Here is a 17,135-nt window from a genome sequence, read left to right as displayed (position 1 = left end):
GAATCCTGAGAAATAAAAGGACAATGATTTTTTATGAAAGTGTCATAACTCATAACGACTAACGTTCAACTATTACAATACTTATTATTTAAGAAAAGAACTTATCTCACGGCAAGCATAGATTTCATTTTATTTTTGGAAAAAGAGTACAACTCTACATGCATTAATCTTTTTACTTGGCAAAGTGCGTCAATTAGTCCTCAAGCAAACGTGCAAGTAGGACAAGTAGTGCTTGACTAGTTGACTTGTCTCACCCCTTAACAATTTGTAAAAAAAAAATAGAGTTAAGTTATATGAATCGTCATATATAAAATATAATTATACTATCAAAAATATATTATAATTAAGCCTTTATATGTAAAATTTGTAGTTTTGAAAATAAGATAAATTATGTTTTATACTAGGTAAAGGTGATCTGCGATAAATAAATTCCTTATGACAATGTATAAAATTAGCCAGAGAAATATAAATTATAAACTGGTAGTGTGAAACCTTTAATTTGTAATAATAGGTTAGTTATTTATTAAGATTACCAATTAATTCTTCTTAAAAATATTATATAAATTACCTTATAAGTAATTTAATTATATAAATTACACTATTAATAATGCATATAAGTTGAACACCTTGTAAAATTAAAATCTTATGTGGGATGCTATATTTTCAGGATTGGGATTCGTAAATATATTAATAGATTCTTGATCTATATCTTTCATTTTTGGATGTGTATTATGTCTATGTAAGCGGGACCTCTCATGTTGATGAGCACATTTAATACGCAAGTGCTTAAGTTGATAATCATTGCTATTTTTTTTAATTTATCTTAGTAGCTTATTACCTACTCAAAAATATTTTTCCAAATAATTTTCACTTTAGGAATTCAAGTAAATTTATTAATTGTTTCAAACTATCTCCTGTAATATTAAAGAAATAATAGTGCTTTTTAATATTGTTCAATTTTTAAAAATATTTAATATGGGTAACTTATTAAACTATATATTATATTTACTATTTTTCTTAATGAGCGTGAGCTAAAGTGACACTTACAACCATTTCAAGATAAAGAGTAGTTTCATTGCAATTAAAAAAAAAACTTACCAAGATAACTTTCCAATTAAGTTTCTTTTTTTATTCTCACGAATCATGATTAGTTGTGACTAACAAGATCCAATTAAAATAAAATAATCCAATAAAAAACAACGCAATGAATCATGAGGAGCGAGAAAAGGGAAAAAATAAAAACGAAAAGGACAACAAATAAAAAAGAAAGAAAAATATGGAAATCGCCGTCGCCGTTTTATAAAATTGTTTCAGACCTCTCCTTCCTTTTTCTTCTTCTTATTATTCATTCTCCTGTAAATTTGCGTCCCTATATAAACTAGCAATTTCTCAAGCAATATAATCAAAAGAAGAATAAAAAAGCTGAGGTTTTGAAACTATGGGGGAATCGGTAGAACTTCCGAGTCGTTTAGCGATTCTTCCATTCAGGAACAAAGTGTTGTTGCCTGGTGCGATTATTCGAATTCGTTGCACTTCTCCTAGCAGGTAAATTTCTAGAGAAATTTATTTATTTTACTGTGGTAGTTTACAGTTATTCTGATATATATTGTTTTTTAATTATCTGAGCATGTATTTAGCTGGAATGATTTGTTTGAGTGTACTAGAGATACGAAAGGTAGTTACTTTTTTGTGAATTGGCGCGAGGATTAACAGGTTTCGTTGACTTTGCTATGTAGTTGACCTTTTTGAAGTAGTAGAATTTGAGGATTGTTGCTTTTATAGGTTTGATTTGTTGTGTTTTGCTGTATTTTATTTTTTATTTTTTATTTTTGATTCCTTTCAAGTGGTTAACTTCAGCAGATAGGATGGCTCGAATTGATTGACTGAAGAATTACAGTTCTCAGCTACTCTGTGACACAATTTCCTTTTTAGTGCGTCCCAAAAAGAATGATATCTTTCTATTTTTGGAAACCATTTAACTTTGAACATCTCATGTTTATCCTTAAGGGAGTCTGTGGCTTATTTTAGAAACTCCATGCCCAGTCTAACATCACTATATAAATTGGGACGGAGGGAGTATTACATTTGGAAAGATTACTGGCCAAATTTTACTTAATTGTTTGGATGTGATGCATGATAACCACTTGGCTAGTTTAGTATGATTTTAAGCTGATATTGCGCAGCACATTGTGTAAATGATTGTGGCGAAGAGAAAAGATCAAAGTATAGGGAGTAATGTTTCTATTTTTCTTAATTATAAATATGTGTGTGTTGCAGTGTAAAATTGGTGGAGCAGGAGTTATGGCAGAGGGAAGAGAAGGGACTGATTGGAATATTACCAGTTAGAGATTCAGCTGAGACTGCCACTTCGGGTACTGCAACATCTTCAGGTGATCTTGTTTATTCTGAATGTTATTGTCTATGTCCCAAATTAGGAAGAAAAAGAAAGGAAGAATATAGCCTCATGCTCTAAGAATTCTTATAACGAGACATATATTTGACGTAATTGTCAAATGTATTTCTTGACTACTTATGCTTAGCAAATTCAGCCTTAGAGTTTACTCTTTTGCTTATTTTTGTTGATCTAGCTCGAGAGTCAAATTGAGCTAGTTGTACATGGTTGAATAAAAAAATTTCCTTTCGACCAAAATTTTTTTTGTTAATTTGTTAAAAATGGCGAAGAGGGAAAATAAGGTGTATCGGGAATGCGCAAGTGAATTAAAGTAGTAATTTTGAGGTGGAAACATTGGTTTTGTATCGAAGTGGGTCAAGCAAATTAGGATGGAGTAGAAAGGGCAGTCGTATGAGTAAATTGGATGGAAAGAATAATATAGTTATTCCCTGTTGAATTTTCTTGTTGCAATTACTGCAGGTGGGGGTGTAGAATCAGCTGAACGAGGCTTGAAAAATCAGGCTGGTATATCAGATACTCACAAGCATGATTCAAAAAATCAACAGGAAGTTATTCACTGGCATAATAGGTACACACATCATGATGCATTCCTTTGTTGTTGCATTGGCATAGATGCCCTGGCCTGTTGTGTGCCATTTGATGTAAATTTGGTGATATAACGTTTAGCAGCGCGGGTATTGGCTATTATGTTTTGATGAATAGTTCACTCAGTTATGTCACCAATTAGTACATTCACTATCAGTTCTTTTTTACATGTTTATCAAGGCATTTGTGAAGTTTAACATTTTGTCTCAACTCAGGGGAGTTGCAGCCCGAGCTTTACATCTCTCAAGAGGAGTTGAGAAACCAAGTGGCAGAGTTACATACATAGTTGTACTAGAGGGCTTATGCAGATTCAATGTGCAGGAGCTTAGTACCAGAGGAACATATTATACAGCACGGATCACTTCTCTTGATATGTCCAAGGCTGGTAAGAGTTCTGTTATTCTCCTTTAGATGACTGGACATATGTAGGATCTGGATAGGTAAAATATAGGCCTTTTCCTTTAATATTTACCCCCGTGTCTGAGGGGAGAGGGGAGGGGGTGGGTTGTGGATACCAAGAGACAAGGGGTGGAGGTTGGTGCTTAATGTTGAAAATAATAACATACGAGGACCTTGTCAAGACTTCTGAATTGCTAGCATTTTTATTGTCTTGATCAGAGATGGAGTTAATTGAGCAAGACCAAGAATTCATAGCATTGTCCCGTCAGTTTAAAGCCACTGCGATGGAGCTTATTTCCATTCTTGAGCAGGTGAAATTTGAGGCTTAACTTTTCTTTACGATGACTTCTCTGCTCTGCTGAATTTCCTTGTAGCACAATTACCTCTTTGTAATAGCAAAAAAGTCTTTAATAATATCCCAGCGGTTACGGCTGGGAAATGATTTTTCTTTTGGGTGGATTAGAAGATGTGTAATTCTGCTTTTGTTACGTGTAACAGGGGATAGAGCCTGCATCAAATGTTTCTTCCCCTGATTTTGTTCTTTTTCCCCAACCCTGATAATAGACATATTAGCAAAGCTGGATTAACTCTAGAAAACTCACTGCATCCCGAGAAACAAGATGATTTGTTGCAAGGACGTTGTACATACTTCAAATGAAGAAGAAATATGTATTATTAGCTGTGTGGCATGTGAAAACTATTACTGTTTGTTATTATAAGCTAGAAATTACTTCTTTCCCGTGAAAGGTTTATGCGCGATGGATGATTCTCTACACCTAAAATGTGAATGAAGTCTTCTTGATCTCAGTAAATTTTGAAGAATACATATTACCACAATTTTCAAGGGTGTTCTCTCTATCTTTTAGATGGCTGATGCATCTACTAATAGCATGAAAAATATTTGAATGAGTTCTATTGACATGTAAGGAAAGTGCAACCAGTTTTTACGTCTAAGTTGAAAAGTAGGGTAGCTGATGATCCATCTAATCTTAGTAATTATGTTTGCCTGATCTTTCTTCAACAGAAACAGAAGACTGGTGGAAGAACAAAGGTTCTTCTGGAGACAGTTCCTGTCCATAAATTGGCTGATATTTTTGTAGCTAGTTTTGAAATTAGCTTTGAGGAGCAGTTATCCATGCTGGATTCCGTTGATGTTAAAGTAAGGCTTTCAAAAGCTAGCGAGCTAGTTGATAGGCATTTACAGGTACCTACTTGTTGGCTGGGCATTTGTGTTTGATGGTGTTGCTTTTGATTTCAAGCACTTGAGTCATCTTATCTACCATTTGCTTGTCCAGTCAATTCGGGTGGCAGAAAAGATTACCCAAAAGGTTGAGGGGCAGTTATCAAAGTCTCAGAAAGAGTTTCTGTTGCGACAGCAGGTTTGTTTATCTGTGTCTTTTGATATTTTCTTTGATATTTTGAGAGTTGACTATGAGCTTTTCCACATTTTGCTATATGATAAGGGACACTGTCGGATAAGTGGGAGTGTTTGCTGTCGACACCTTCTTAATCTTTGTCAACGCCAGAGGACTTTAGCATTGGGTTTTGGGGCTGGTTGGAAGTCTATTATTGTGTTACTTTCCTAAAACTTTAATGTAAGGATAAGAAGAATGCCTTCCAAAACCTAAGGGCTGTATGTTTAATCCATGCTTGTTCCCTTTTGCGCTGCCACTGCACCGGAATTTCTTACGAAATTTACGTGCGCTAGTGTGCTTGCTGACACACTATTACATTAGGTCTTAGTATGCTTATTATTTTTGTCGTCCTTTCTTCTCTATCGCTTGTCATATTGGCTCAAAGATTGGTTCATCTTCCTCAATACATTGAGGTCTGTACGATCGAAGTATTTCTCCTAACCCTTTGAGGACAGGATTAGATCGTTCTTATGGAAACTGATCTCCTTTTGTTACTTATGTTGCTTCTATTTTGTAATTCTTATTCATCTTACAGATGAAGGCCATAAAGGAGGAACTTGGTGACAATGATGATGAAGAAGATGATTTGGTTGCCTTGGAAAGGAAGATGCAAGGAGCAGGAATGCCTGCAAGTATCTGGAAACATGCTGTGAGGGAACTAAGGTACAATATTTGAAACTCAGAATGCCTTTCATGAGATTTACACATGTGGGGACTATCCTCATTGCTTTGTCAAAATAAGGAAAAAGGAGAGTGAATAAAATAGCAAAGGAAACGGAGGAAAAGGAGAGAGGAGAGAAAGAAAATGAAAGGGAAAGAGGAAAGAGGAAGGAGGAAGGAGGAAGGAGGAGAAGAAGTAAGAAGATAAAGAAGGGCAGGTCCTCACCTACATGTAAGAATGGATTTGCGGAGGAAATCCGTGTACTATGGATTAACTGGGAGGAGGATGCTCCTATCTTCTTGTGATAAAACCCTCATTTCCCCCTATATGTGGCGATCATCATTTTTGTCCAGCAAAAGTGGCTTTTTCCATTAAGGGAGTTTTGGTAAGAACATATTTATGTGGGGAATCACTTGCTAATTATTCACCGGAGAGAATGAATTTTGTGATGTTTTTTTTTTCCGGGTGGAAGGGGAACCTTGGCGTAACTGGTAAAAGTTGCCTCCATGTGACCCCTTGTCACATATTCGAGCCGTGGAAACAACCTCTTGCCAAAACGTAGGGTAAAGCTGTGTACGATAGACCCTTGTGGTCCAGCCCTTCCGGGAACCCCGCGCATAGCGGGAGCTTTGTACACCGAGCTGCCCTTATGTTTTTTTTTTTGGTGATGCCTTCCGCAGTTATTAGATTGTTGACTCAGATTCCGTGAAGTCTTTTTTTACCATCTTTGAAATAGAAGATTGCTCACCGCTCATGGGCCTAGGTTTAATTGACCAAAGTATGTTAAATATTTGTGTTTCCTATTGGTATCTCTCTTTTATCTCCTGAGATACAACAACAACAACCTAGTATAATCCCACATGTGGGGTTTGGGCAGGGTAGTGTGTATGCAGACCTTACCTAGAGAGTCTATTTCCGAAAGACGCTCGGCACAAGAAGATGAAAAAGAGGCAATGGAACAGTAACAACAACATACGTCTGGAAGACAGTGCCAGCAACCTAAGAATCAGAAAAATAAATGGAAAAGGCAGTATCGATAATCAGAACAATGGAAAGGTACTAGGCAATCGGAGCAGAAAACAGAAAGCAGTATCTCCTGAGATGCTGTCATTAATGTGTCTGTTTTGTAAAACCCGCGCTACACTTGAACTCTGATCAAAGTAACTCATCTGATAATGATCCTAGTCATGGCTGATAGAGTCAGTGATATACTCTGACAAATGGCCAACTCACTGATGATAGACAGAAGTGTTTACTTCATGAAGAAAGGATGTTTGCGGTTGGCTCCACTTCAATGTATGCTTCATTGGGACTAATTTATGTTGTACTGGAGGTTATACTTCACTATTTTTTCCTCTATCAAGACATTTTTGTTGCTGTCTATAGCTAGCACTACCGTCTTGGCACAAGTTAGGTGTTGCTTAATTTGTTTTTCTTTTCTCAATTAACTTGTTTTGTTAACTGCTTGATCTTTTAGAATTGGTTTGTGCTTAGTTATAATTAACCCGGTGTAGCAGATCATGTTGAGTGCTTGGGTTCTTGGTGGAGTGGTCCATTTAATTTCTACTCTTTAATTTTTACTCATAATTCTTATAACAGGAGACTGAAAAAAATGCAGCCTCAGCAACCTGGATATAATAGCTCCCGTGTCTATCTGGAGCTACTTGCTGATCTTCCATGGGAGAAGGCCAGTCAAGAACTTGAATTGGACTTAAAAGCTGCAAAGGAGCGTCTTGATGCTGACCATTATGGTTTATTGAAGGTCAAGCAACGGATAATCGAATATCTAGCTGTTCGGAAGGTTGGGCTCTTTTCTGGTCTTTTCTTCATGTTAAAATCTGCCTGACTATTAAAATAATCTGATGCAATTTAACATTAAATGCAGCTCAAACCAGATGCGAGAGGTCCAGTGTTATGCTTTGTTGGCCCACCAGGTGTTGGGAAGACATCTTTGGCTTCATCTATTGCTTCTGCTTTAGGCCGAAAGTTTATACGCATCTCCCTTGGTGGTGTCAAGGATGAGGCCGATATCAGAGGGCATAGGAGAACATATATTGGAAGCATGCCGGGGCGTCTAATTGATGGGTTAAAGGTGCAAACATAACCTCCTGCGAGTTTTGATGATCTATTTATGTCATTTCATCTTGTATCTACTGCTTGCAAGATCCTGAATACGGTTTGAACTAAACAACAGTTTTAGGAATAAGCCTTGTTACATGGACACAATGGGTGTATCGTGTGGATCTAGAAGGATTCTTCATACGGATAGGATAAAATTTGAATACACACACGCACAGAAACACATATAGTTAATTGTAAAGTAATTGAATTGAAACTTTAGTAAATAGATTTTGCAAGTACCTGATATTATATTTAATTAAGTTGTCTTACAGAATAGCATTTATAAAAGAAGAGTTGTCTTATAGAATAGTAGAAGTTTCTAACACAGTCATGTGTGTATAAACACATATATCGAAGCCCAAACTCTAAACAATCTATGCTTCTTGGCCATAGTTGTAGTCTATGCACCCTTAGTGAATTGAACAACTAGCGCGTATTCCACAATGGTACCAAATTGTGTCTGATAGATACGGGTCCCGCAGGGTTTTGTTGAAGGATCTGTCTAGCATAGGAAATAAATGATGTCTTTTGCGTTTGACCTTCTTCTGTTACAGTTGGGCCTAGTTGCCTAGACTTAAATCCTATTGTATGCTCCTGCTTAGTTGTCAAGGAATTGCCTGTTCCATCTATAGCTGGAGTTGTGTTAATTATAGTGTATATGGAACAGTGTGTATAATTAGCGAACCCTGACAAGCTTATGCTTTGGTTCTGACGATCCGGACTTTCATGTTAACTTTTGGCCCCTGAATACTGAAGCCGCTTCTCTTGACTACTGCATTCGTACCAATCCCCTGTATTCTGTCCGGCACCTTCTCTGTTCTTTACTAACAAGATAACAAAGTAACTAGCTTCTTGCTCTTTGGTTCTTTACTGAGATTTTGAATGCAGCGAGAATATAATGTACTTTAGAAATCAAAACCATGGATGTTTACATCGTTTAGCTGAAAAAATGTTTCGTGTTAAAGCTACATCTCTACTGTACACTAATTTGGTATAAGAGATACATTGTCTTTCTACTCTTAAAACACGAGAGCTGAAGGATATATAGTTACTGGCTTCTCTTTGTTGAAGAGTAATTTGAGGTTTTAACTTTCAGAGAGTAGGTGTTCGCAATCCAGTTATGCTGCTGGATGAGATTGACAAGACTGGGTCTGATGTGAGGGGAGATCCTGCTTCCGCACTACTGGAGGTTCTTGATCCTGAACAGAATAAAACATTCAATGATCAGTATCCTTTTCATATTTGTTATTGTGTTTTCTTTTTTATTTATTTGGATCCAAATGGTTGTGGCTATGATAAATTTGTATTTTCACTTCTCTTCTCTTTCAAGCATCTTTTAAATTTTTTCTAAGTTGTGCATTTTCCAGTAAGTATCATGGTTAGGATTAAGTTGGTTCTTGGAATCCTCTTTTGCCTGTTAATTAGCAACCACAGATATCGATGCCTAATCTTTCCTGGTTATCATTGCGTATCTTCTTTCATATTTGATAAGTTTCATATGAAGCTACTTACTGGCATTCTCACCAACTGCTGAAAAGACTGTTGTATAGGTCTTGGCTAATCGATTCATTACTTTAATAATATCACAAACTTGGGATTACATGTGTGTTTGAAGTGATTCCTTAATTCAAATTTAGCTATTTGAATGTTCCGTTCGACCTATCAAAGGTTATTTTTGTGGCAACCGCAAACAGGGCGCAGCCAATTCCTGCCCCACTCTTGGATAGAATGGAAGTCATCGAGTTGCCTGGATATACACCAGAAGAAAAGCTTAAGATAGCAATTAGGCATTTAATTCCTCGAGTTCTTGATCAGCATGGTCTAAGTTCTGACTTCCTTCAAATACCTGAGGTATTGAAATTGTGAGAAACATTGTCGTAGCATGCTTTGTGTTTCTTTAAATGAATCTAATGATTGCATACTGGTTTCAACTAGCGTGGAGTTGATAGTAAATATTTGTAAAAGAAATGTCTGCATATGATATCTTAGATGGTCTTGTTTAATAAAAAACAGTTATTTACATCATTGTTAGATCATATTTAGGTCATATTTTTTTTGTTAAGTCTATATCCAAACAAAATGCTAATATATTGACTATTACAAAGATTATGACATGGGTGGCTTTAAGGATCTTTTTCTGTGGTTATATTTTTCATTTCTCAATGTTCAATGCATTTACATCTTTTTAGCAATGATTGTCTTCCACGAAGGTTTACAAAATTTAAACTCTTCACAGGATGTCAGCCATGTGGTAATGTGTATATGGAAAACTATACTATAACAGAATGCGGTGAAATGATTGCCATTCCTGTGATCTTTGTTCTTTTTGGTGTGTTTAGGTAATCGAGGGCTTTCCTTGTCTGTCTTTTATACCCTCAGCCACGTACTCATTATCTTGAGAGATTTTTCTTTCTTTTCTATCTTTTTTGGAGGGATGTGGGGTTCAACACACATATTCTGCATAACCTCTTTCTTGTAAACCTGACAACTTACATGATTTTTGTATTGGTTTATGGTTATGCTAGGCTATGGTGAAACTTGTAATCCAAAGGTACACAAGGGAAGCAGGTGTACGTAATCTAGAAAGGAATTTAGCTGCCTTAGCACGTGCAGCGGCTGTAAAAGTTGCTGAACAAGAACATGTATTGCCCTTCGCCAAAGATGTGCAACGCCTTTCTTCACCACTGTTGGATGGCAAACTTGCTGAGAGCGCTGAGGTTGAAATGGAAGTTATCCCTATGGGTGTCAATAATCATGACATTTCCAATGCGTTTAGTGTTGCCTCACCTATGGTAGTTGATGAACCTATGCTGGAAAAAGTGCTTGGTGTAAGTATTCTTTTCAGTCCCTCTTAATTATTTGAATGTAATGATATCTGCAGTATCTGTTAAGTCCAACATTGGCAGAGGAAATGGTCTGTTGTCTTTTTATATGGTCTTGGACAATCCTCACATCATAAACTAGCGTTTGGTATCGAGTTAGTCCCCGAGGTCCATCTTCTTATCATGGAATCACAGCCGGACCTATCCCTATCCCTATCTGTGGTTTCACCAATGTTGGGCCCCAATTTTATAACGTCCATGCTCTAGGTTTCCAGTCTTGGGCATGTGCAGGGGTGTAAGTCTCCCACATTCGTAGAGGAAATGATTTGTTGTCTCATTGTATGGTTTTGGACAATCCTCAAGCTTCACGTCATAAGCTATCTTTTGTGATTGAGTTAGGCCCAAGGTCCATTTCCTGAACAGTATTTATAAAGCAGTTTTGCGATTAAGTGCTGCTTGATATACTTGGACAGACGTTACCTCTAGTGTGGCCCATCATGACCTTAAATGTTTCTCCATTACTTCATACCTAATTGACACCAGAAATTATGTCTTTGGATATACGAGATTAACGTAGTGATTTTTGGTGCAGCCACCTAGGTATGATGACAGAGAAACAGCAGAACGAGTTGCCAATCCTGGTGTATCTGTTGGCCTGGTGTGGACACAATTTGGTGGAGAGGTTCAATTTGTTGAGGCCACAGCAATGGTGGGAAAAGGTGATCTTCATCTCACTGGCCAACTTGGGGATGTTATCAAAGAATCTGCTCAGATTGCATTGACATGGGTAATTTTCTCTCCCACTCTTTGTTTTGTTGAGGAAACTAAATAATACAAGTATCTTGGTGTTGTGCATCCTTTTCATGATTACCTTTGAGAATAAAATGATTATAATGTCTTTGTCCATGTTATATGATCTTACTGAACTTCATTGCACAAGTAGAAACTTCGTTAAAGAACTTTCTCCAGAACATAATGGAGGACTCTAGTTCTTTACTTGAGTGAAACAGACTGATAGTGTTATTCAAATATTGTGAAGAAGGAAAAATTATCTCAAATTGGTTCATTCTCCAAAAAGTTTATATCTTGAATTGACAACATAATAAATTTGCTTGTTTTGGTTTTTTTCTCTCCCCAGACTCCACTTGTGGGATTACACTGGGTATGTTGTTGTAGTTTTTCTCTCCTTTTTCTCTTTGAAGAGATGTATATCACTTTTCTTGGATATTCTTTTCTAGCATTGAAAAATAGGAATCTTGCTACCAAACTTATATATATTCTTTGTTTCCATTATCTGGAAGAAATTCTTGCTTCCAAGAAACATAGTTTTACCATCAATAACATTTTTGGTTAACTTTACATGTTCTATGCCTGCAAAGCTAACAAGAAAAATGTTTAACCACATCTATTATTGCACTGATGTTTACGCTTGATTTTTTACCATGGTGTGGAGTCAAACTTGGATGATGAAATCAGAATTAAGGTTCTTGTCTTTGCTGCATGAAAAAATGGAAATAGGTGATGGGGAGAGGGGGTTCATGCTGCATTTGCACACACTTGGACCTGTAGAATATGTTAAATCCCACCTGATGCCCAAAGTTTTTGATCCATCTTTTTTAGGTTTGTGTTACAAGGGCAACTTTCTGGTATGTGTTAGACGGGTTTAGCTATCAAAGAGTGTATTCCTTATGACGTTACAGTTTATTGAATCGATTGACAACTTGATCGTTGTAGTCTTATAGATCTAAGCATTTCTTACTCCCTTGTTGAATGAATCTTCTGTTTATATTTATAGGTACGTGCAAGAGCCACGGAACTGAAATTAGCTATTTCTGAAGAAACAAATCTTCTAGAGGGCCGGGATATTCACATTCATTTTCCCGCTGGAGCTGTACCTAAGGACGGACCCTCAGCTGGTGTAACCCTGGTTACATCACTAGTTTCATTGTTCAGTAAAAGAAGAGTAAGAGCAGACACAGCAATGACCGGAGAGATGACTCTCAGGGGTATGGTCTTGCCTGTTGGTGGCGTCAAGGATAAGGTATGCCAACACCTTTCCACAATATTTTTCCACCCAAACTCCAAATATAAATGGATGTGTCTCATCAGTGATTTTGTTCCACCACAATCACCGTTTTTTGGTGCTCTTGGAGTTAGATATCTTTTGACTGTGATCTGAGAGCACCCACATGTCTGCGGCAGACCTAACTGCTACTAGTTAAAGGAAAAAAGTTGAAAATTACACAACGTGATGAATTCATTGAAGCAAGCATTAAAATATGGAAAGATATTGAGAAAGAGGCGCCAGTAGTCTTCTTTGTGATTCCATAGAGGCGTGAAGCAACTGATAACCTAGATAGAGAGTTCAATATATGGAAAATACTGGTGCTACATCATACCTACTTTTTGATAAGGTAAATAATTTTATAAATTTTGGGGAAGTTCCTGTATACAAGCCGTATACCAATAAATAGGGTATCTGCATCTAAATATGATTCCCTACGAAAGTACCCTATCATCTATACAAATAGGAATCTAATGGTACACCAAAAAGAAATCAAACACGAGGGTATATTGTAGCTCATTATATGAGGAGGCTCAGTTAAGCAGGATGTTAGGAACTGTTCTATGAAAAACTATAGCAAAACCTTACTGTTATTTAGGTTTCTTCTCTTACACCCTGTTCCTAAATAATATGTTCGATATCACCATTATGTATTACTCACCTATGTCCCTTTTTATATGAGTTAATGGGAGATAGTGTAAGATGTTATTTGATTTCTATATTATTTATTAAAACATGACTTTTGTAATAATGGTGATATTAAATGTTAAAACAGTTACCCGGAAGGTAGTTTGATAAAGAAACCACCACATCTAAGTTTTAATTTGTGTGGGATAATGTCAAACATGTTTTGACGTTGCATAACAGAAAGAAGTGGCATATGAGTTTGGCCAGAATAGTGCTTTCTTGGAGGGGCTGGGCTTGGGGAGGGTTGAGTTTGGAGAACAATGGGCAGTGAAAAACAGTCGTTCCCTTTGCTGGTTATTATGATTGTGTCCCCCTCACCGTTGCTGGGTCATCTGGGATCCTGGTAATTATGGCTGAAACAGTTTGGCGGCATATCAGTACAGCAGAATATCAGAGCGGAGAATATAAGCCGCTGTTTTGTCTGTCTGTAGCACAAATTAACAAACCATTCAGATTAACCAATGTCATCACTGTTACTGGATATTAAGTGAAGAATTCTATTCCCTCCTTGTAGCATCATTGAGTCGGAGTAATACATGTGGAAATTGCTCTTGGGATGTGGCTTCAGGCTTATGTGTGATCTTACTGCGCCTTCTCTAACTTTGCTGATTTCAAAGAGGCAACCTCATTAGTTAACTTTGTCAGTACAATGTTTCCTCAAAAGATAAAAGTAAACCGTTTTGTGCATCTTATATGGGATCACTTTGTCTTATCTAAGCCATGGCAGCATGTCTGTATTTGTCGTCTCCTTGCTGTTTGCCCTACAAATCTACCTTAATAATTAAAATAAAATTCCAAAAAGAACAGAAGGAATGAAATAGGAATATCCACCTTGGCACTTGCTGTAGAATATATGGGATAGTTGCTACTTGCTAGTGACTATTGGCATATGATTAATTTTCTAGTTTCATGCACTTCTGTACTAAGGTGTAATTCAGTACTCAATATTTAGATTATGAGAGGTCTTATTTTGACTAGTGTCATTCGCAATGAACTCTGCAGGTTTTGGCTGCCCATAGGTATGGAATTAAAAGAGTGATACTGCCAGAAAGAAACTTGAAGGATTTGGTTGAAATCCCAGCAACTGTGCTTTCAAGTCTTGAGGTAATTTGTTTGCGATAAGTACATCATCTTCTCAAAGACAAATGCCATACTTCGTTAATTTTCTCTCAGATAGCATGTTTTAGCAACAGTACATATCATTATAGGGTCATGATACGATAAATAGAGTGTTTGTGTGTGTGTTTAATTAATCTTTTTGCTTAACAGATAATACTTGCTAAACGAATGGAAGATGTACTGGACCAAGCGTTTGAAGGTGGTTGCCCATGGAGACAGCACTCGAAATTATGATACTTAACAGACTTCCTTTAGCTAACAGTAAGAAACTCTGCCAACAAACAGTTGGGGCATGTAGATCAGAGGCCAGAGCTCATGCCTAAAAGGAAATGTCAACACGATTAACACATGACAGATATCCAATAACATACATAACAGAAATCTCCGAAAATATTTACCGTGTATTATTCTTCGCTCTTATTCAGCTCTCTATTTATAAGTGATTATTCTTTTGAATATTTGTCACAATTCACGCTCTGTATTAAGTTTTTATTTGATTCAGCAAGGTCAGACTCTTTGCTGCTTGCTTTTCCAAGCATTCATATGTAATTTGCGATTTACTTTTATAGTTTGTAAATGTTAGAAAAAACTTCAAACCACTATTTGGTTTTGCTTCCTCTTTTTCTTTCCCTTGTTTTGCAAGAGTAGAATTTTACGATGAGCGATTGTGGGAGGGAACATGGATGCTATTAAAATGGAAGGTAGGATTAAGGCAGTTAAAATCCAGGAGCTTAAGTCAGTAGGTATATGGTATTAAAATGGAAGGTGGGATTAAGGCAGTTAAAATGGTAGTCTATCGGCTAGAACCAAGCTTCAACTGCGACAATTCGTTTTTCTTGTACCTGAGATCCAAGTCTCTTCATTTCTACAATCTCCTCTATCCACATGACTTTTCCAAGTAAGCTCTATATCGAAAGGGTTCATCAGTCACCTCGATTCATGTATTCAGATTGGAGTATAACATATAGTAATTAAGATGAACTTGGTACTTTGGAGATCTGGAAGTTTCCACTTCCAAATTGTTGATGATTTGCCTTGAGAAAAAGAGTGTTCTTAATTAATGTGTATCAATGTCGGTGCAAGAACTAGAAATTATTAAAAATAATACTAGAATATTATATTCTAGATTTGAACCTGTGAATCCTCCCTGCCTTTTAAAGGCAAGGGCAAGATCTGTGTACACTTTCAGACTCATTTGTGGAAATACGCTCGTTATGTTTTCTGCCTGAATAACTAATTTTGTGTCATAAAGCCACAAAAAAAGGAAAAAAAGGGACAAAGAACAAAAAAGCCTTTGCCTCTGAAATATCACTATCAGAGCCAGGTTTCGATCCTGGGACCTGTGGGTTATGGGCCCACCACGCTTCCGCTGCGCCACTCTGATTTTGTTGTTAGTCAACTGCTACGAACATAATTTAAATGACTGAATAGTTTTTGAGACTGACCTAACTAGGCTGTTCAAACTCCAAAGAGAACTCCTCTAGCTTAAAAAATAAATGGACGTTCCTTTATTTTGACACGGTTTTGTGTTTAATTTAGATTTACCGATACTGTTTGACGATTTAGTGTCTTAAAAATAAATAATGAATGGACCTATTATTTTTGTGAAAATTGTTTTCTCTTTGCACTTTTCATATTGCTCCTATTTAATCATTTTTATTGTAAAAATTGCACGGGGCTCCTTATTTGCTCGCCCCCATTTAACCTATACCCATATTTTTAAAATTATTTAATCTATACCCTAATTTTAACAACTTCAGACGCCTCCTCTTCTTCCCCCTGACCTATGCGCTCCTCTTCTTGTCTATCAAAATAACTTTTCAACCACTACTTTAATATATTCACTAATAAAATGTGAAGCCAAATTAACAACTTAACCTGCATTTGATCAAATACTGTTATAAAATAACAAAACATAGTATTATTATTGTTCTCTATTTGAATTCAGAAACCCTGTCAACAGAAGGTAAAACGTGGGCTTCTGCAAATTTTACAATCCTTTGTTTTGCAAACTCGAGATACAAATCCAAATGCATCGAGAGCGCAACAGATATTCTAAGTTCATCTTGTTATGTGTTTATCTCATACTGAATATACAGAAGTTCCAAATCTAGTATAAAGAACATGAAGAATTCCCCATGAGGTAAAGCTCGATGTGATGCCAAACCAGCTCTTAGTTACACTGAAAAGTTAATTTGTCCTGAAGTTTGCACTACAAATTGAAGAACTTCAGACTAATTTGTCTGAAGTTTGCACTATGAAGTGAGGGGAAACTGAAGTTTGCCCTTGCACTATGAACTGAAGTTCCTGAAGCTTGCACTACAAATTGAAGAACTTCAGAAGTTTGTACTATGAAGTGAGGGGAAACTGAAATTTTCCCTTGCACTATGAACTGAAGTTCTTGAAGCTTGCACTACAAATTGAAGAACTTCAGACTAATTTGTCTGAAGTTTGCACTATGAAGTGAGGGGAAGCTGAAGTTTTCCTTTACACTATGAACTGAAGTTTGTGTGATTGCCTTTGCAAGTCAGGCCAAACTTCAGGCAAAAATATATGAAGTTTTGCTTTGATAAGGCTACACTTCAGGCAAAAAATTCTGAAGTTCAAATTTCAGACATAAAATTTTGCTACTTCAGGTCCGTATGCCTGAAGTTACCCGAAAAGTGAGTACGCTTGCAATTTTTTTTGCAAAGCAAGTATAGGTTAAAATGTGACCCAAAAACTGAGTATAGATGCAAATGCCCCAATTGAATTACTGAGCTATGCAAAATGGCCATTATCCTGTTCTATCCACATACGATATCAAACAAGAAAATTAAGAAACAACGGTAAGTCAGTGCGTTCAATC

At 36.6% G+C, this 17,135-nt stretch overlaps 1 protein-coding gene across 2 annotated transcripts; it reads left to right on the top strand.

Annotated features, from left to right (window-relative positions):
- The first annotated feature begins 1,260 nt into the window (after positions 1–1,260).
- LOC104108248 (lon protease homolog 2, peroxisomal) lies at positions 1,261–14,886 on the top strand. 2 transcript variants are annotated; one of them, XM_009617242.4, is made up of 17 exons: positions 1,261–1,545; positions 2,278–2,372; positions 2,873–2,981; positions 3,214–3,383; positions 3,617–3,708; positions 4,422–4,601; positions 4,693–4,776; positions 5,348–5,475; positions 7,073–7,274; positions 7,359–7,565; positions 8,691–8,821; positions 9,232–9,445; positions 10,120–10,422; positions 11,009–11,203; positions 12,212–12,457; positions 14,171–14,272; positions 14,438–14,886. In XM_009617242.4, exons 1-17 carry the CDS (start codon positions 1,439–1,441, stop codon positions 14,519–14,521), a joined length of 2,649 nt encoding a protein of 882 aa, XP_009615537.1. In that variant the 5' UTR covers positions 1,261–1,438; the 3' UTR covers positions 14,522–14,886. The 2 variants fall into 2 exon arrangements, with proteins under 2 accessions (XP_009615537.1, XP_009615530.1); XM_009617235.4 differs by having other exon boundaries at positions 1,262–1,545; positions 2,278–2,390.
- The last annotated feature ends 2,249 nt before the right edge of the window (positions 14,887–17,135 follow it).

The sequence above is a fragment of the Nicotiana tomentosiformis genome, chromosome 8 (genome assembly GCF_000390325.3).
Source record: "Nicotiana tomentosiformis chromosome 8, ASM39032v3, whole genome shotgun sequence".
Classification (NCBI taxonomy): Eukaryota; Viridiplantae; Streptophyta; class Magnoliopsida; order Solanales; family Solanaceae; genus Nicotiana; species Nicotiana tomentosiformis.
This window is presented reverse-complemented; position numbering and strand designations above follow the sequence as displayed.